This window comes from Hemicordylus capensis, chromosome 1 (assembly GCF_027244095.1).
Source record: "Hemicordylus capensis ecotype Gifberg chromosome 1, rHemCap1.1.pri, whole genome shotgun sequence".
Taxonomy (NCBI): domain Eukaryota; kingdom Metazoa; phylum Chordata; class Lepidosauria; order Squamata; family Cordylidae; genus Hemicordylus; species Hemicordylus capensis.
Genome location: NC_069657.1, coordinates 129,515,684 through 129,535,847, shown reverse-complemented (window position 1 = coordinate 129,535,847; position 20,164 = coordinate 129,515,684). Strand labels below are relative to the sequence as shown.

The window sequence follows — 20,164 nt, the reverse complement described above, 5'->3', positions numbered from 1 at the left end:
CAGCCTGCCACCTCCTCCCACCCATTCCCGGTAGCGGCCACCTCCTTCCTCCAGGTTGGCCTGCCTCCTTCCCCTGCCGGCCGGGCCAGCCCGCCACCTCCTCTGGCCAACCAGCTGCCACTGCCATTGTCTCCTCATCCCCGTTGCTATCCCCAAGGCTCGCAAACTCTCGCGAGAGCTGCCACACATGAGATTAGCGATGGGTATGTTTAGGAAAATTAGATAGATAGATAGATAGATAGATAGATAGATAGATAGATAGATAGATAGATATGTTCTCAAGCATTTTCTGGCACCACTCTGAATCTATGAGGTCATACACATGACCTCTTTTCCCAGAGCCAGGGAGGGACAGGGCCCTGCTTGTTGTGTTGTGCTTCCAGATGATCACCACTGCAGCGAGTAGCACAACAGCAGGGAAGCTGGGGCAAGGATGCCCGGCCTCAGGATGTCCCACAGTGCACTGTGCAATGAGTGTGATGCATTGGGGGACGGAATCCCCCAAGTTGGGTGCTCTAGGCGCCTGACTCTGTGTTTGCTTGGGTTGCATGCAGCCTGAGCACACACATGACCCAATACCTGGGGTAAATTCCTGGGCTTATGGGGCAGGCCACTCCAAGATCACTTCACACAGGCAGCCAAACCCTAGCAGGGCTGCCCAAGCCTGGGTTTGGCTGCTTGTGTGAACAGCCTTTATGTCTTGCTGATGGAGTTGATTCATTCCAATTAGGGCTGACCTGGTGCCACTGTGGCTATAATCAGTGTGTGAAGTTCCGTGCCTACAGATACGGCCTTGGTCTCTGAGCTCTGGAATCTGGGAATCCTGCCAGCTGGATGAGTTGAATATTTGATCTCAAATAGGAGTGCCCTCCCCAGTGGTCTTTCCAGGAGTCTGCCAGTATCTTTTTAAAAGAAAAGAGAGCCAGTATGGTGAAGGGGTTAGGGTGCTGGACCAGGAAAATCTGGGTCCAAACCCTTGCTCAGCCATGAGGCTCACTGGGTGACCCTGGCCCAGTCATTACCTCTCAGCCTAACCTACCTTAGAGAACTGTTGTGAGGATAAAAAAGCCCACCTATGGAAGAGGGGGCACATGTGTGCAGCTTCTGTCCAAGCTGAGAGCCCATCCTCATGGTGAGGGTGGCAGGGCTGTAATGTTGTGGCAGCACTGCAGTGATTACGCACACCTTAGTGTGCATGCTTTTACTGCTGGTCGCAAGAACTCTTGGCTGGGGCAGAAGCCACCTGCATGCACCCTTCTTCCATGGGTGGTGCACTAAGCTGTATATTAGCCCTCGTCCTACAGGGCTTTTCAGTCTTAAAAGACGAAGGGGGAAGTACCAGCAACAGTCACTGGCTAAGATGCAATGCTGGAATGAATAGGGACAGTTGCTCTCCCCCTGCAAAATATAAGAGAATCGCCATTTGGAAAGGTACCTCTTTGCCCAGCCAGCAGGGGTTCCAAAAGAACCATGATGCTCCCATGAGAAAATCTAATATAAATTAATAAAGCATCAAAGCTAGGCAATTGCAGAAGGATTATGGAGAAACGGAGTGAGCAACATTTAATATTTTCTAAAGTTTGGCCCTCAACCCTCCCTTAGTATTTGTGCAAGCCAGGGGCCACTTACCTTTGATCCTCAAAGTGTTTCACTAGCAACACATGCCTTACTATATCAGGAAGCGTGTTCATTTGAGAGGTCTCTCCAGGGGTCTTTCCTCCAAGTCTGCTTTCATCGTTCATATTTCACATTCTGAAATATGTCTCATCTTGCTTAGCATGTGTGTAGAACTTCTGAATCATCTTTTCCAAGTTGCTACTTCTGCCTATCATGTTTCTAAATGACAGCTTATCTTTTCAAAAGGACCTAATGCCTTGGTAAAGTAAAGTTGTGCCCTTGAGTCAGTGTGGACTCCTGGTGACCACAGAGCCATGTGGTTTTCTTTGGTAGAATACAGGAGGGGTTTACCATTGCCATCTCCCATGCTGTATGAGATGATAGGTGTTTCATCAGAACGGATTCAAACCAGCAACCTCTTGCTCTCTAGGGAAGTCATTTTCCCACTGCACCATAAGGTGCCTTGGTAGGGTTTCTTTAATTGTCTAGGGTTTTGTTTTTTAAAAAATCTAGAATGACATATGTCTTTCCCTGGGTTGCAGTTTTCTAAACAGCTTGTACTGGAATTTCATATTGCTCATCTGACAGTCCCACATTCCTTACATGAGACATATCTTCAGCTCTTTTCCACTCGGCAGCAAGTGGGGGAGATGAATAAATCTAGATGCCACAATTCCTGGGCTGTGACCCCTCATTTTGTGCAGACATGAGCTGAATCACATAGGAGGGGGATTCTGATTTTCATAGAGAACAAACACTTAGGAGTTTGGCAGATGGCCAGTGTTGCAACTCCAACTGCAGGAGTCAATGATTGATGGGAGTTCAGTAAGTGGCTAAGTGGCGGGAGGTGGGGTGGCAACATAGAAAAATGCAGTGAAAAAAAAGCATTCCCCACTGCTGGTTTGTAAAAGTTTCCACCTTCCAGCTGAGAAGTAGGTTTCTATCACTTTAAGAATTTCACAGAAACTCTAAGCCTATCTGGAGAAGAATGTCTGTATTTTTTAAAACAATGAATCTTGAAGCAAGCATCTTGATGTCTAATAAATTCATTTTAGCATAAGCCTTTGTGGACTGAAGTCCACTTTTATCAGACACATGATGTCATCCTCAGTTGGTAGGTATGTGTATGCAGACACATGACAGAATAGGGCTGCCAACTATTCCTGGAGACTCCCCACCACCCACTCCCAATGTTGTTCACAATAGCAAGCCATTCAAACCTCCAGCACTGCTTTCAAGAGTTACCTAAAGATTGATGCTCATTTCTGGAGACTCCAGACCAGGGGTGGTGGCCTTTTCATGAGGCAAGGTGAGGCAGTTGTCTCAGGTGGAAGATTATTGGGGTGCCAGCAGGGTGGCAGGATGCTTCCTGGCACCATGAGAACAGCTCTTTGGCACCAGTCTGACCTTTGCACACTTTGCAAGAGGCACCTCTCCTGACCCTCCTCTCAAAGCTTGCAAGAAGCACAAGGAGAGCAGAGAAAGCTGCTAGCAGCCTTCCCTCCTCCCTGCTCTCCACTTTCAAAGCTTGCAAGGATTGGTTTCTAAAGGGGGCTGTCCCCCTCCAAGGGCATGGGGCAAAGCAGCATTTTGTGTGCCTTGTCTCAGGTGCTGCTCCAGGCCAATCCTGAGGGCTGGCAACCCTAGGATAGAGAAGAGGAGGGGGGGAATGTAAAGGTGGGGTTAAAAGGATATGGGTTGGAAGAGGATGGCAGATAAAGCAGTCTTCCTGAGGATGCGAATTTAATAAACTAAAGCAGGGAAGGGGGTTGCAAGCAATTTCCATCATTCAGAAGGATAATTTTAAAATAGGATCATTTCTCTCGCTAAAAGCCTAAATATTCAAAAATTAGGATTAGTGTTCAACAATCAGGATTTGAAGGTAATCCCAGTGGGAATAACTGTGGTAGTGCTGCTTGCACAACTGCTCATTCTGAATGGTGTCAAGTCTGCAGCAACCCTGGCATGGAGTGTTTTGGAATTAGAACACTGCACACCATGTCAACCACCAATCCTAATTTTTATACACTAGCTTTAGTCATGGGGGCACACATAACTTTATGTATATATTATGTTAGAGGTTCACAGTAGCTAAACTAATGTACTGTATTGAGATAGGAACAATGATTTCCTACTAGACCCTGAATGGTGGAGCCAGACCTGCGAACAATGAAGCTAAATGACCATGCCATATGAGAGGTACAGTGGGTGATTGTTGTTATGTGAGGCTAAATGCATGAAAACAGTGCAATGCTAATTTATATAGCAATAATAGTTGAATTACAAGTATGACAGCCAGAAAAGCCAATAGACATTGAATCTAGCCTGTCCAAGGTTTGTTTAGACTTTAACCCCACTTCTAGGTCTGCTAGGTCCCACCCATTATGCATCAGATCCTGCAGGCTCCAATCATGACAGTTCAGTTTCCCAGGCTCCCTTCTGACCATTGGAAACAGCTTTAGTAGAACTTCTAATGAAAATGACATACTTGGACTTCTTTCTGTCTCCCTACACACACTCTTTCTGCTTTAGTTCATTAACCCAACACTGTGATCCAGTGCATGCTCACATTTATTATCTTGTCTGAAGCATTCAAAGAGACATGTCGTAAGTTGGCACAAGGACAGACTCATCTCTTTGGATCATCTCTGAGGCCCATAATTGTCTCTTGTCTTTTCTGTGAAAGGTGTGGGCAGACAGGCCAGAGAAAGGGGAAAATGGGGTTAGAGGAAATAGCTGTTGTTATGGCTGTTTGCTCTAGTTTAGGCCAGACAGACAGGCCTGTGTTTGAAGAAGATGCTCTCTTTGGAGATTTGAGTTAGATGAGTGAGCTTCCTATAGTTCTCTTCCTTCTCCAGATGAGGAATCACTATTGGGGCTTATAAGACATTAACAATGAGACATGGGACAAGACCAGAAATGAGGTCAGACCAGAGGCATAGCAAGGTTGGAGTGGGCCCAGGGATGAGATTTTAAAATGGGCCCCTCGCTTCCTTCCTCTCCTTCTCCTGGCCCCATGTCTTTGCTGCAGAAGAACATTAAGGGCATGTTTAATATAGTGTAACAGATCAGTGGACATGAGTCTATAGTTACAAGGTGTAAATAACAGCAGAACCAAATTATACAACAGTATCAATGAAGTACTTTAATAATTGCATATATCCCAACTAATACAACAGTATCAATGAAGAACTTGAATAATTGCACACATCCAAACTACAGTTACAAGGTGTAAACAACAGCAGAGCCAATACAAGACCAAGTTGCATCTGATTGTATTAATGGTCCCTTTCTTTTTGTAGTCCAAAGTGATTCCTTTGTTTCCTTTAATATATTTGGATTGGGGGAAGAGGGGGTGGGAAGAGAAAAAGAAAAGAGAACTAACAAACCACCCTAAATGGAGGGGCTGGGGCAGTGCAGTGCAAACAACAAAGCCATAGACAGGCATGGAAAGATATTGGGAAGTACTGATTTTGTATCGGTACTTCTGAACTGATATTTGAGCAAGAGAGTCCCACTTTATGACATTAAGAGAAAGTATTTATCCCTGTTAGATTTGAATTGGTATTCTGTGTAAATGAAGTATTCTTTAAAAGGATGATTTCTATAGTCAGTATACGTATTCCATAAATGTATAGAAAGCAGAGATTCCCACAGAAAAAGAAACATGTTAGCCCTCTGTAATATTTCAGCTAAAGCCTGTCCCTTTTAGAATTATAAATATTATTGGAAATTAAATACATGCTGTGAATCATTTTAATTAATTTTTTTAATAAAATGTGTTTTTAAAAAGGCAATAGGTGAACAAATTTAAAAGAATCTTGGTTTTCTTTTGTTGGACAAGAAAGAAGTACAGCTTGATATTGCTTAATGATGAATTCTGTACTTCATTGTACTATTCTTTTGCAAAGAAACTGAGAGTTTCCATTGCTCAGCTTTGTATGATGATTAAATGACATATTTCAAATAGCTTAAACTGAAAGGAGCACCAAAGAGAAATATCTCATCATGTTCTGCCTCCTGAAGACAGAGAGAAGCATCTTCTTCCTGATCTCTTGTCTCTGGGATTGGAGCCCTAGGCAGATAGGAAGCGAGTGGGGGAGAGGCTTGAAGCAGGATGGAGAGAGAACGAAGGGATCCTCAGTGGAGACGAGGAAATTTTTGGTGTTCTGGTTGTGCTTATAGATCTACAGACACGTATCTCTGGCTACAAGGCATTTGGTGTGGAGCGACGGGGGTGGGATGGGGGGTTGGTCGGGGAACTGTGCAGTTCTCTCCTCTCGACAATTTTGTGTGAATCTGCTCTTTCCCCTCCCTGTCCCCGCTTGCCTGTGCTGCGATCACCTGAAGATTAAAAGGGCAAGGATCCTCAGATTCTCTCTACTACCACCGGCACCCTTACAAAGGGAGGAAGAGGGTACTGGGGGAGAAAAAAATTAAGGGGTGCACGTAAAAAAATAGCACCGGGAATAGCCTCCTCCCTTCTGTTTGCAGGACAGGCAATAAGGGGGGGGGATGAAGAAAGGGGAGTTGCCGGGGTGGGGGTGTAGAGAAAGAGAAGTGGCTTGTGCTACCGAGAAGGCAGGGCCCAGGCCTTGCTCATGATAGGAAGTGCAAGGGCGTTACTGGTCTCTCACCAGTTTGGGCTGTAAAGGATCCTCGACGTCACCGCGTTGCCCTCTGAAGAGATTTAATTCCCTTCCCATCCTCTTAACTGCCCAATAAAAGTTTGATGAACATAATATTATTTATTTTTATTTATTATTATTATTATTTATTTATTTGCACAGTCAGACAGGTGTTATTGACTGGTTTGTTTTATCCAGACATTGAGTCCTTCCCAAGGACCTGGGATGCCAGAATTTTATTATCAATGTTGTTGCTGTTGTTATAGATATCATCGCAGAATATAGGCTGTTCCCAGTAAAGTTGCTTTTTGTAATTGACTGACGGTGATTTCTGTGGCCCCTATGGTGTTGAGGTGCTCTTCAAGGTCTTTTGGAATTGCACCTAGGGCGCCAATTACCACTGGGATTATTTGGGTCTTTTTCTGCCACAGCCTTTCAATTTCAATTTGTAGATCTTTGTATTTGGTGATTTTTTCTATTTCTTTTTCTTCTATTCTGCTATCCCCTGGTATTGCTATGTCGATTATTTTGACTTGTTTTTCTTTCTTCTCGACTACAGTGATATCTGGTGTATTGTGTGGCAGATGTTTGTCTTTTTGTAGTCGGAAGTCCCATAATATTTTTGCATCTTCGTTTTCTACAACTTGGCTACAGGTAGCTTGTATTTTTTGCAGATGGCCTGTTCCAGCTGATGCACCTTTCTGGTCTCTTCCGTGTGCGGAGGGTGCCATGTCAACTCGCCAGCCAGTGAGAGCCTCTGGATGGGGCCAGGATGGGGAAGGAGGAGCCTATGAGTAATGAGGCAAAAGGGAGATGAGGGAGGGAGGGACACACACACACACACACACACACACACACACACACACACACAAAAGGAATAATTACTGAAGGAAGGCTGGGCGGGCCCTCGGGAGAGTTGGGATGGATGGATGATGTGACTTGCCTCTGGGGGGCCCCTTGAGGCAGCAGGCTGGGAGACAACTGTCTCCCCTTGCCCAATAGACGGTACACCCTGGGAAGCTAATATATGGAGCTCATCCTTCCTCTCTGGTTCTATAATGGGTGTAAACTGGCCAGCTGAATTGTTCTTAATCTGTTCATTTTATTTCCTAGTGGAAATCAAACAGTCCACTTTGCAAAGCAGCACATGATTGAGGGACTCTCCTATAGGGCTGCTTAGCACTAAGCAAGCATTCACCTGTGGAAAGGACACTTTTGGGCTATACAGGCAGTACTGGCTGCTTTTGAAGAACTTGCTTTTGTGAAACTGAATGGAATTGTTATTTCTTTTGTTAAATAAGTTGTATTAATATTCAAGAGTTATACAAATAAACAACATAGAAAATGCTTCATGAATTCTAAAGCTTGTTTAGACATAGAATTCCAGAGGTTATTACCTCAGGGTTATTATATCTGATAATACACATTTGCCTGTCTACAAGTCTAAGTAATTGCAGGCTAAGTAATTTCAGGATACTTCAGCCATGCCCCTTTGCTGGCTATATCAGATTATGTTTAGAGGATACCATGGCCAGCTTCAAAGTAGATGTTTATTCAAGCATTTTCTTTATTTAAAATATTTCTACACCACTTTTCTAAACCTGTATTTACCCAAAGCTGTTTACATTAAAATGTATAGTATTTGGGTATAAAATACACATGGCACATGTCTTATCTAAAGTACTGTACATATGCATGTTCACACCTCTTTAAAATGCATGTGAAGTTGTATAACATGATTTTTTCCCTGACCACTTCTGTAACGTATTTTTAAAGAATAACTGGGCACATGCATAGTTCAGATATGACACACAATGCATGTATTTTGTGGAGTTGAAACCAACTCGACAGCACACTTTACCTTTATCATAGCTTACCACTACTGCTACAGAAACCCCTCATTTGAAGTGGCCCTGTGCAGGCCACATCAGACTAGATTTATTCTTTTTGCACCTGTCATATTCACATATAAGGAGTGGGTTCTGATTTTTTACAACTAAAAGTGAGTGTGGCTGAAGGGAGCTCAGCCCTGCCCCCTTTTCTGCCTTGCCCTTCCGTGCACTTTTCACCCAGCCTGGCCCAGATATGGAGCATGATGAGGTAAGCTGAGGCAGAGTTCAGTCAGCTGCCTTCAACCATGTACACATGTTGTTGTAAAATGTAGACCTTCACTTCCTGCTTTCTACGTGAATTGGTGGGCAGGGGCAGATATGGAAAGAAGCAAGCAAGGCTACCTCTGATACATGCAGGTAGGCCTCAAGTCCTTAGATTACTCAGCATTCCATTACATATCTGCATACCAGAGATAACAACCCTGCTATTGTTTCCCTGATCACTTATCATTGAAAGAGAACAGAGTCAAGAACCTTTGATTTTTCCAGAGGTTGATTACTTTCTTTCAGCTCTCTTCTGCCTCAGATTCACTTATAAGTATAAACAAGCTAGAGATAGATGTAAGTCAAGGGGTTGTTTGCTGGGTTGCTATTCTGACTGAAACTATTTCAGGAGAATGTTTCTGCCAATTTCCCCCCACAAAATCAAGTCATTAAAATCTCCAGGACTGTTTCCAATTGTCACCTGGAAATAGATGTTGATTCCTGGAGACTCCCGACCAATCCCAGAGGGTTGGCAATCCTTTTAGCCCAGGATAAATGATTGTGCAAACAGGCTCAAGACTCTGTTTTAGTTTGCAATCCTGTGCACACAAGCACCATTGAAACTTGCGGGACTTGCTTCTGAGTATACATGCATAGGATTACATTATTATATATCATTATTTTTCTTTGCTTCTCACTTTATCATCCCTTATAAAGATGCAGGAAAAATAGGGATCACAGCTTAGCATGTGTATTTTGCTTTATTGTTAAGATCCTGTGTTCACTCTCTGGTTAGAAGACTTCAAGTAACAGGGCTGGGAAAAGCTTATGCCTAAGACTTTAGAGAATCTTTGCCACTCATGTACACAGCATTGGAAGAGATGGGCCATTGGTGTGACTCAGTAATAAGGGTGTTCCTTTTTGCTCATGAATATTAGTAAAGTGATATGTATGTATGTATGTATGTATGTATGTATGTATATGCATTTATACGCTGCCCCATACAAAAAGTCCCTGGGCGGTTCACAATATAAAAACCATTAAAACATTAACATAATTAAAACAATTTAAAATATAATAAAAACTCTAAAAATTGAAACTTTAAAACTCTAAACTCTATGCCTGACTAAACAGGTATGTTTTTAGTTCCTCCTTAAAAACATTCAGAGAAGGGGAATCTCTAATTTCTCTGTGTGGCACAACTCTGTGCATGGAGCTCTTACCTCCAATCACTGCTACCCTGTCGCACAGCATCCTTCCAGCTGTTTACACATGTGCAGGGGTATAGGTGGTGTTCAAACCACCCATGTCCCCTTGTACAGTATGTAAGCCAGAGAAGGGGAAATTCTAAGATGAGTAAGTAAGGTCCATACCCATCTAAGGTCCAAACTATGCACTATGAGAAGATGTGCAGATCTCTCCCATATCTCCCTGGTAATATATAGTTGAAAAATGCATGTCCTTTCCCCTCTATTAGTGTATGATTGGATTTGTTGGGTTGTAATTTGAATTCTTAGTTTAGATCCTTTTATGCTAATTATGTGGTAGTTGAAAAAACATGCATGATTTATGTTAGTGGCTTACATATTGCGCAAAGAGAAGCAGACAGTTTAAACAGTGCCTGTACCCCTACATGCTTGTAAACAGTTGCAAGGACGCTGTGCTGTAGGGAAGCAGTGCTCAGTGGTATGGGCTCCATGCACAAAGTTGTTTGATAACCCACCCATTGGAAACTATTATTATTATTATTATTATTATTATTATTATTATTATTATTATTTATTTTATTACATTTTATATCCCGCTCTTCCTCCAAGGATCCGAGAGCAGTGTACTAGATACTTAGGTTTCTCCTCACAACAACCCTGTGAAGTAGGTTCTGCTGAGAGAGAAGTGACTGGCCCAGAGTCACTCAGCAAGTATCATGGCTGAATGGGGTTTTGAACTTGGGCCTCCCCGGTCCTAGTCCAGCATTCTAACCACTGACACCACGCAAACAATGAGTGGCATGTGGCACAACTCTGTGCATGGAGCCCTTACTGCCGAGCTCTGCTGCCCTGTGCCACAGCATCCTCTCAGCTGTTTAAACATGTACAGGGGTGTGGGTGGTATCCAAACCACCCACTTCCTCTTGTGCAGTATGTAAGCCAGCATGTTCCCATTTGTTGTAGTATATTCCACTGAGGGTGTGAAAACACTAATCGGGTGACATCACATCCCACTTTTTTTCAATTATACAATACCAAGGAGATATGGAAAAGTGCTTTGGGCTGACATGCCTGTGTATTTCCTCATAATGTGCCGTTTGGGCCTAACACATCAGTCAAAAGTATTCATGCATTGAGTTACCATAAGACATAACAATATCCAGTGGTTTCAAAACCAGAAATGACAACCTTTCAGAGCTATATTGTGGGAAATGTACAAATTGGGGTGGGAAAAGAACATTTCCTTTGAATAAAAGTTTTAAAAATGAGCCCAGAAAATGTTTTGACTAAAATGGTTTGATCACAGATGTCCGCAGGGGAAAGCTAATTTCCTGCCCAGCTGTAGGTTGTAATGATTCATTGTGAATTGTCACATTTATGATAGAAATAAGGGCCTTTTCTATCTAGATAGCATTGCACTTTAGTGTGAAGATCTGAAACAGCTTCAGTAATCAACAACATCCCCACAGAAAATGCCTCTACTGTCTTGCTGTTTGAGAAGAGGGTACCACTTGCACCAGTGTAGCACAGTTTAGCTTGACAAGCAAATGTTACCATTTTTCCAGAAGAAGAAAACGCAATTGCTCATTTGTGCATATTTTATTCAAATACTCATATGTGAGCATGACTACACTTCTACTAGAGAAGCTGAACTACAGGAAAATGACCGAGTTGTGAAGAAACCTGATGACAGGCAGGTGGCAAATGTAGGAGGGAGCTCAATGCCAGGATATTAATTGATGGAGTATAATTGCTGTCTATCTTTTAGCAGTGTAGGCAGATTTTTTAGGTTTCTTCATTGTGCTACTTTTGCTTTCAAAGTTACTGTCCTTCAATTAAATTCCATGCAGCCTGGGCAAAAGAAACAGCAACAGATTGTCAGCTTCTGAGGTCATGGAGAGAAAATTAGTCACATCCAACTAAGAAACAAAGGGAGCGGTGGTTAAGGGAGGCTACAATGGCAGTAAGAATTCCTGCCACAACATTTCTAATTGACTCCCAGTGGAGTACTCCCAGGAAAGGGATACAAGCTGGACTTGGGAGGGCAATTGTAATTCCTTCTTTATAGTTCTTGAATGGGAATTATCAACTCTGGGGAAAGCAAACGTTTTTGTTTTTCAAATGATTTTAGCAAAAGAATATTTCTTCTGGAGAAACTAGCCTGGAAAGAAGCTAATTTGGAAAATGTTGGGTTCCGTGCATAAGAATCAGACCTTTTATAAAGTATTGTCGCATACATATGGGATGGAGGTCATGACAGAGTCTAATGAATGACTTCATTTAGATTATTGTTTTTTAAAGCACAACACCTTGGCTTCTTGCCAGGCCCAGGCAACAATTTCCATGGGAACTCTGGAGAAAACAGTAAATATGAGTGCAGTATGAATAAAGAAAGAGGTTTCTCAGGTCTTGCTTCTGATCTTCTTTGTACTGTACTTGGCTTGATGGAGTGGGGTGAAGTCAGAAAACAGAATGGGGGGAAAGAGGTGAAGGTTTAATCACTGAATATATATTTTTGAAAGGTTTTCATGTTGGTAGTGACAAATTGTTTCCTTGATAAGCTCCACAGTGAAAGAAAAATGCCTGACTTGACAAAAAAATCCCCCCCACCCCCCCAAAAAACCCCAAACCCCGCAGTCAGTATGCTTTTAAACTTCACCTTGCCAGTTCCACTACAGGCTTTGTCATGCTTTTCAGAGTCCCATAGGGATATTTGAGTTTCAGAGTTGTTGGCTTGTTTGAAAATGAAGAAAATATGGTGGGAAACCAGCTCCCTGTCCCCAAACACAAGCTCCTAATTGCTGACATTCCACATACGACTTGCATCTTTCTCTGAAATTGTAAGGTAGAGGCTGCTCTTCCCATTATTAAATCCAGCACAGAATTAGGGGCTGCTTAAGCCCACTAAAATCAATGGCGTGTGTCCAAAGGTATTAGTGGAAGGTACTAGTTGCATTAGTGGAAGGCACTTTCATTTGTGTAAGGGGTGGGTCCCTGATATTTGGGTCCCTAATTTCACCTTCTCTCCATGGTCCTCCATGGCACATCCCATGCTCTTCCAGAGGGTGCTCCCAATCCCCAGGAGCGGCTTTGGAGGGGGGGGAGGAAGAGAAGGAGCTGCAGTAGGAAGGAGAAAGTGGGAAAACCCTGTTCTGTGAATGGAACTCAACTAGTAATGGTTCCAAGTTATTAAATAGGATAAATAATGATCTTTTATATCTACAAACAATATGAGTCATCTTATTACAGTGCCACCTTTACCCTGTTATGGCACTGGGATTTAACCGCCTGGATTGTAGCCACATTTACAATATTTACTTATTTTTAAAAAATGTATCCCCTGCTTTTCTGTGTCAAGACAACCCAAAGTTGCTGACAATTTATGATAATTAAGACAATTAAGCAATTAAAACAATTAAGCAAAAACCAGAATAAAACAAGACTACTTGTTTGTCTGAAACAGTCCAGACAGCAAAATACACAAAGACACAGACAGCCAAATCTGGCCTAAACAGATCAGTTCAGTCCAAAGCCTCTGTGAAAGCCAGGTTTCAGCCAGGTGCTTTAAGGTATATAGTGTTGAGACCTGGTGGACCTCTCATCTTAATGTAGTATTGGTATTCAGGGTTTAATACAGAGACGTCAGCAAAAATAGACAAACATTTCCTATCGAGTGGAAGAAAGAATAAATATATAGACAAGAATGAAGCTTAGTGGCAAAGCATAGACTTTGTATACAGAAGGTCCCAGGTTCAATCCGTAGCATTTCCAGGTAGGGCTGCTGAAACACTCCCCACCCCCATCTAAACCCTGGAGAACTGCTGCCAATCAGTGTAGACAATATTGAGCTACATCAGGCCTGCTCAACTACGGCCCTCCTGCAGAAGTTGGCCTACAACTCCCATGACCTCTGGCTATTGGCCACTGTGGCTGGGGATTATGGGAATTGTAGTCCAAAAACAGCTGGGGGGCCTAAGTTGATCAGGCCTGAGCTACATGGACCAATGACCCCCGGCGGGAGGCTGTAACTAGCCTCCTGGCCCTGGGAGTCTCTCCAGGATGCCCCGCACGCTTGTTACAATTGCCCAAAGCTGCTCAGAAAGCTCAGTTTACATCTAAATGCACATCTCCCCAGCCCAAATCCAGGATTCTGTTGTGACTGACTGAGCCCTTAATGATTTTCAATCTCACCCACTTTATTTATTCCGCTTAATAGATTGCAACATACTACCATTGCCCAGGTTAAACTCAGGATGAAGTTCTGGGTCTGTTAATATAGATGAGATCAAGAAGCAGAATACTCCCTCAGGAAAAATCTTAGCAGTCAATGGAACACTATATTTCCCCACTTCTACCCCCACTTTTACCCTCCTTTATCCTTGGCTGATGGTGGATTCATATGGTGAAATCACATGATGACTGAGTTGATTGTTTGTTTAGGATTTTTTTTTTAAGGCTTTATTTAAGACTAGTGAATTTAAGCCCGTTAAATTAACGGGCGCTAGTAGACCGCTATTGCAGCTCGCTCTTTGGGGCTGTCCGTTCCCTTCTCTCTCCTGCCCCACTCTCCCTCCCTCCCTTCTGCCCCACACTCTTGCCTCTCTTCCCCTCCCTCCCACCCCACTCTCTTGCCCTTCTTCCCCCTCCCACCCCTCTCTCTCACCCTCCCCTCCCTCTCAGCGTCCTGCTCCAGTCCAGCAATCAGGAAAGTCCGCTGCCCGGTTCCCTCCCACATTGTCATTACGCCCATTGCCTTCACGGGCGCAGGAAGAGTGCCGCTGCCACAGGCGGGCGGCCGGGCCCGAGAGTGCCGCTGCCGCGGGCGGTTGGGTGGCCCGGCCGAAAGTGCCGCCGTCGCTGTGGGTGGCCGGGCAGAGAGTTCCGCCGCGAAGAGTGCCGCCGCCGCTGCGGGTAGGCGGGCGTCCGGGCCCGAGAGTGCCGCCCTCACTGTGGGTGGCCGGGCAGAGAGTTCTGCCGCCGCCACCAAGAGTGCCGCCCACCGCTGCTGCCTCTGCCCTCCCCGCAGTCCCTCCGTTCCCGTGGCCGCTGCTTCCGGCCTTCCCGTGGCCGGGCCGGCCATCCAGCCAACATGGCCGCCTGGTGCCTGCGGCCATATCTTTCTCGGACGTTCTGGGCATGCGCGGAGCGCATGCCCAGAACAGCCGAGGAAGACACGGGCGCAGACACAGGCTCTTTATTATAGAGGATAGCTGACATGTCATGGAACCAGCAGCCATTCTTCCAAAGTCCTCAAAATATTTTATTCAGCTTCATCATTTGACATCCAAGTATTATGCAGCACTTGACAGTATTAACAGGTGCTCTGAAGCTGCAGTCAGCATTTGCCGGTTTCTGGCAGCCAGCATGCAGTAACAGTCAATATTTGACAGTATTTTAAATGTAGCATTTGATATTTGATATATTTGATAGCTGACATGAAGTCACAGTCTGTATTGTAGGACTGTACAAGAGGCCCTCGTTTTCCACAGGGGTTGGGTTCCTGGCTACTACCGTGCAGGGGGCGAGGGGACTTGGGCCTATGGAAATCTGGGGGTTAGCTTCCTCAGAAAATTTCTAAGTCCCAACATTCACCAGAATCATTTAAAAAGTGGACGGGGAAATGATTGAGGAATACAGTACTGTACCTTGGCTGCGCCAGCTCCCCAACTCTCCAGCTCCTGCACTAATAACCCAGCAAACCAACTTAGTCCCCTTTGCTAGGCAGGGCCTACCCTGGTTTGTATTTGAATTGGAGACTGAATGTGAGCATTGTAAGATATTCCCCTTAGGGGATGAGGCTGCTCTGGCAAGAGTACCTGCATGTTTGCATGGAGGAAGTTCCAATTCCCTCCCTGGCATCTTCAGACGGCTGAGAGAGACTCCTGCCTGCAACCCTGGAGAAGCTGCTGCCAGGCTGTATAGATAATACATTAGTGAGCTAGATGGACCAATGGTCTGACTCAGTATTAGGCACAGAGCAGTACTATATTGTCCAGTACAGTACTGTACAAAGCACTCCGCCCCCCGGAGGGACAATCCCAAAGATGACCTGGACTTCACCTTGAGCAGCAGCTCCAAAAGACACTCCAAAGCTCAAGAAACTCCAAACTCCTCCAAAAAGCTACTCCAAAGCCGCTACCATCAACTAGGGATGTGCATGGAACTGGTTCAGAGGCCCTTTATGGAAGATCTGCCGGTTCTGCCGGTTCAACAGCGCGGAGTGTCTAGCCTTAAGAGTGGGGGAGGATGCACTTACCCCTCCTGCCGCTTTCCCCCCGCCAGCATCCATTTTTCTAAAAGCGCATTGGGGCGGCAGCGTACCTCCCTGCCACTCCGTTGCCCCCATTTTCCAGGGGCAGGTACGTTGGACACTTCCAGTCATATCTGGAAAATGGGGGCAATGGGGCAGCAGGGAAGTACGTTGCTGCCCTGATGGGCTTTTTTAAAAACGGATGCCAGTGGGGGAAAGTGGTGGGAGGGGATAAGTGCACCCTCCCCCGCTCTTAAAGCAGCACACCCACTGCCTTCGAGCCTCCCCGCTGCGGTTCCGTGCACATCCCTACCATCAATTCCTCAAGAACCCACAAAGCTCCTCCCTCAGACCACACTGATGTAAGGCACGTGCTAAAAGTGAAACTAACAATCATGCCTGCAAAAAACGCAAATAGCCGAAACTCTATACCATGGAAAATAAGATCTGTACGTTTGTCAACCGCAAATAAGCGATACCATGGACAACAAATCAATGGGAAATGAGGGCCTCCTGTATATAATATGCTGAAGTCAACATCTGACAATATTTAACAGTGGCTTACAGTAGTAGACAATATTTGACAGCTGACATTCAGTAGCACATAGTGAGGCTGTTGATCACATGACCAGAGATGCTTGGGTAGGAGATGGTTAACCCAGGGATCCATGGTTATTTGGGGAACCAGAAGCCATCCCAAACCAGCTGTGCTGAACCTGAGTAGCCCAGATTCATTACCCAGGTTAAAAGTGAGTTAAGAGGACAACCAAGCCCATCCTAACTTCTTCTGTGTCATCTGTGTGTGTGATCTGCAATAAACACAGCTCCGGCTGCTGGTGGCCATGTTTATCATAGAGTTCTGGGCTTGCAGGGCCAGGCAGAGCTGAATTGCTGCAGTATTAAGGGCTGCCTCTTTGCTGTTCGAGTGATGTATTGTGTGGAATACTGGAGAACCCAGCCCAGGTTTTCTTTCCTTCTGGAACGCACAGCAGCCCAGTTGGGGGGTTGGGTAAACTAACCCAACCAGGGGTTCAGGTAATCTGTGAGGAATGAGGTAGGAGTGTGCCTCTGCTTGGCCTACCCCCAAGTGGTTGTGAGAAAGGGGTCAATATTTAACAAAGATGATTTGTAATATAACTCAGTCCATTTCATATTATCTTCATTTATCTAATCAAAACATTCATTTTGAAATGTTGATGTCAGATGTCAACAAATTCAAAAATTGCTAGATTTGGAAACACTGAAAAATTTCTCTTCGTTGCTAGTTAGAGATAGACCTGGAGGTATTGATTTGGTTTAGATTATATGTATTTTCAGAGAATTCAGCCGTTCCATCATTTTAAACTTGCTTTCCACTATCTAATAATATCCTCTGGTTTTCAGATACCAGTTAGCTTTAATTGACGTAAACAGAACACAAGATGAAAGACTGAAGGTAGTATGTAAAAAGTTAGCTTAAAAGAAAATAGGGAAGCTAAGGGCTGCTGCCCAAAATATGGAATTCTGTATGCTTCATATAACACTTAGAAGAAGAACGATTTCTGGCAACACTAAGTAAGGAAAAACAGTGCAGATAAATGCCTTATTTTATGAGGAACACAACCTTCTCTTAGTAAAACCACAAAGTTTTGTGTTGACTATTATCTGTTTGCTTATACCTCATAATAACTATAACTATGGTACCAATTCTGGGCAAAGCTTAAAAAGAGTATGAGAGTCGTAATCACATCTGATCTGGAAATACGTCAAGGGGCTCACCTCCCTCCCCAAATGGTGCTCCTGAATGAGGCAGCCTTTTCAAGGAGGGAGCACTGGGCAATCCTCAGGCTTCCAGTGTCATAAAGGAGAAGGATAACAGCTATAGTCCAGCTGATGAAGACCACCAACTCATAAGTTGCACTCTTTAAACTGAAATTTAAAGGTGGTCTTCCTTAGAGATGTGCACGAAGAGGTTCAAGCACTCCTGGGAGGCGGGGGGAGCCTTTAAGGGGCAGGGAGGGCGCCCCTACCTTCCCCACTGCTTTTCCCCTGCTGGTGCTGTGCCCCAAACCTCTGGTGCGGGGCTGCAGTGTACCTCTCTGCAGCCCTGGTCAGCATCATACCAGAAGTGGCTAACATGCACCCTCCCTGCCCCTCCCAGGGCATCCTCCCTGCCCCTTAAAGCCCCTCCCACTTCCGAACAAGCTCAAATGCTGGACTAAGCCAGTTCGACACTTGATAAAAGGAGCGCCAAACCAGTTTGTGCACATCCCTAGTCTGGATCCTATCTTATCCAGCTCAGTAGGCTTGCTGACAGGAATTCTGCTGGTCAACTAGTGAAGCCAAAGGCCAGGTGCTTAGTGGCCAGCATCCTAATGTTGCGTTTGCACAATGCCCAAAGTTGCACTAGTGAAAGAAGATTGTGTAGCTGCATTAGGTCACAGGGATTTTTGGAATTGCACTCTTGTGGTGTTTGTTTATTTAATTTTATTTTATTTAACATATTTATTTACCGCCCAAAATGCAAGCCTCTGGGCAATTTACAACAATGTTGTGCATAAGTTCCCTGCAAAACATATGAGGCATGCTGCAGGTTGTGCACCTTGTGCTAGCACAAACCTGTTTGTACTTGCACAACACTAGTCTGGAATTCAGTCTCCAGGCTTCGTGCAGCTAGCTAGTGGAATGGCTTTATGCTAGCACAGTATAAGTTTGGACATCGGCCAGAGGGTATTTACTCTTCAACAATACCTATTTTCCCATGTAGCAAAATATGTGTACCCATATTGTTGGGCTGCTATGCAAGTGTTGGCTCCCCACTTCTTATGCTCATATGGAGTTTGCAGACTTATGGCTGGGTAATAATTCATAAGTATTCTTCTTCCAGCATGTGGGGAAATGGGTATTTACACAACACCCCTGAAATACAGGTATGTTGACTTGACAGTTTCCCTACAAGTGAAGCCCTAGGAAGATGGTTTTTTATTCAAACATTTATATACTGTAGATAGTTGTATTGTTGTTGGTTTTATTGTTAATTTGGATCATTGTAAACTACCCTGAGACTTTTTGTGAAGATGCAGTATATAAATCTTTTAAACATTTTAAAGAAATCATGGGCATAGCATCCATTGGACAAGGGGGAGGGGCAAATGGGGCCCAGAAGGGGCCCACAAGGCTGCCACCAGGCATTACTGGGGCATACAGCGCTTCCCTCGGCTTCCCCCTGCACTTCCTCTTCCCAGCCCCTTGCTGCTGCTCCACCCCATGCCCTGCCCACCATGCAGGAGCCACCAGAGGAGGGGCTGCCTGGCCCCGACGTACCACCGCCCCTGGACAGAGGACGCTGCTGCGGCCACTCTCCCCAAAGACTCACCGAATGGTGAGTTCAAGAAATGGGGAGGGGAAGTCTTGGGGAGGGTTAAGGTTGCCCCGCCCAATTGCATCTGACATCAGGTGCAGGGGGCGTGGCTTTGGGCTTTGGGGGGTCTGTGCCCTTTGTGCACATGATGTATGGAGGCCCCCTGGCTAAACTTTGTCCCCTGGCCGCCGGGAACCTCGCAACGCCCCTGAAAGAAATATTTAGGCAAAGTGCACTGGTAGCCAGACTCCTGTGCTGCAACCCTCCAGCTGTGTCCCCCACTTTGTCCTTGGGCTCAGTGCAGAAGCAGTCCCTGAACCCACTGAGACTGTCTTCCGATGATCTTGAATGCTGGGCAGCCAGTGTTCCAAATCACAGGGAGAAACTCTTCCTTGCTTCAGAGTAACAAGGAACTCTGTAGTTCTCTGAGCTCCGTAGACACGTGCTGAACCTGGGAAAAATTAGGTAATGGTAGTTAGTGGGGCACATCAGCACAGGGGTATGGTTAGCTGGTGCATTCCTGTCCCTTTTTTCCATGTGTTCAGGCTCAATATCTGAACAGATCTAGAATATACTGGTGATTAGAGGGGAACATGTGAAGTATAACAGTCACCTAAACTAAAAGAAATATACCTACGGGTTGGGATTGGTGATGGTAGAAAATGCTGGAAGGTATTTAGAAGGGGGGGAAATGGTGGCCGTTATGTAGATGTGACATTCAGGCATCAAGAGCTCCTAGTCAGTTATAGAAATAAGTGTGGTTTACTGCTAAAAGACTGGAGGAATGGCTCTGGCACTAAAATTCATGTTATCGCCCGTGTTGGAATGTTACAGCAACCTTATCGCCTCCTCTGAGATCCGAGGGGTAGTTGTGCTGACAGAGAATTTATTATCTGGTGACTGGGACTTTCTGGGAGAAGCCATGTTAATATTTTAGTCTGATGTTGGGGAGCAAAGAAAACCGCATGAAGCAGAGATGGTTTGGGAGGCCTACAGCATGATCGTACAGGGTGCCCTCCTCCAGC

The 20,164-nt window shown here is 44.9% G+C and overlaps 1 protein-coding gene across 5 annotated transcripts in view; it reads left to right on the top strand.

Annotated features, from left to right (window-relative positions):
* Positions 1-20,164, top strand: part of LSP1 (lymphocyte specific protein 1) — a 132,293-nt gene that overhangs the window by 61,694 nt on the left and 50,435 nt on the right. The window contains exon 1 of one of the 5 annotated variants that reach the window (XM_053272274.1): positions 8,323-8,345. The exons of 3 other annotated variants lie outside the window; for them this stretch is intronic. In XM_053272274.1, coding sequence (XP_053128249.1) covers positions 8,338-8,345 — 8 coding nt within the window. In that variant the 5' untranslated portion in view covers positions 8,323-8,337. Of the gene's footprint in view, positions 1-8,322; positions 8,346-16,726; positions 16,854-20,164 lie in introns of those variants that run through there. One more of the 5 variants, XM_053272285.1, reaches the window with a different exon arrangement.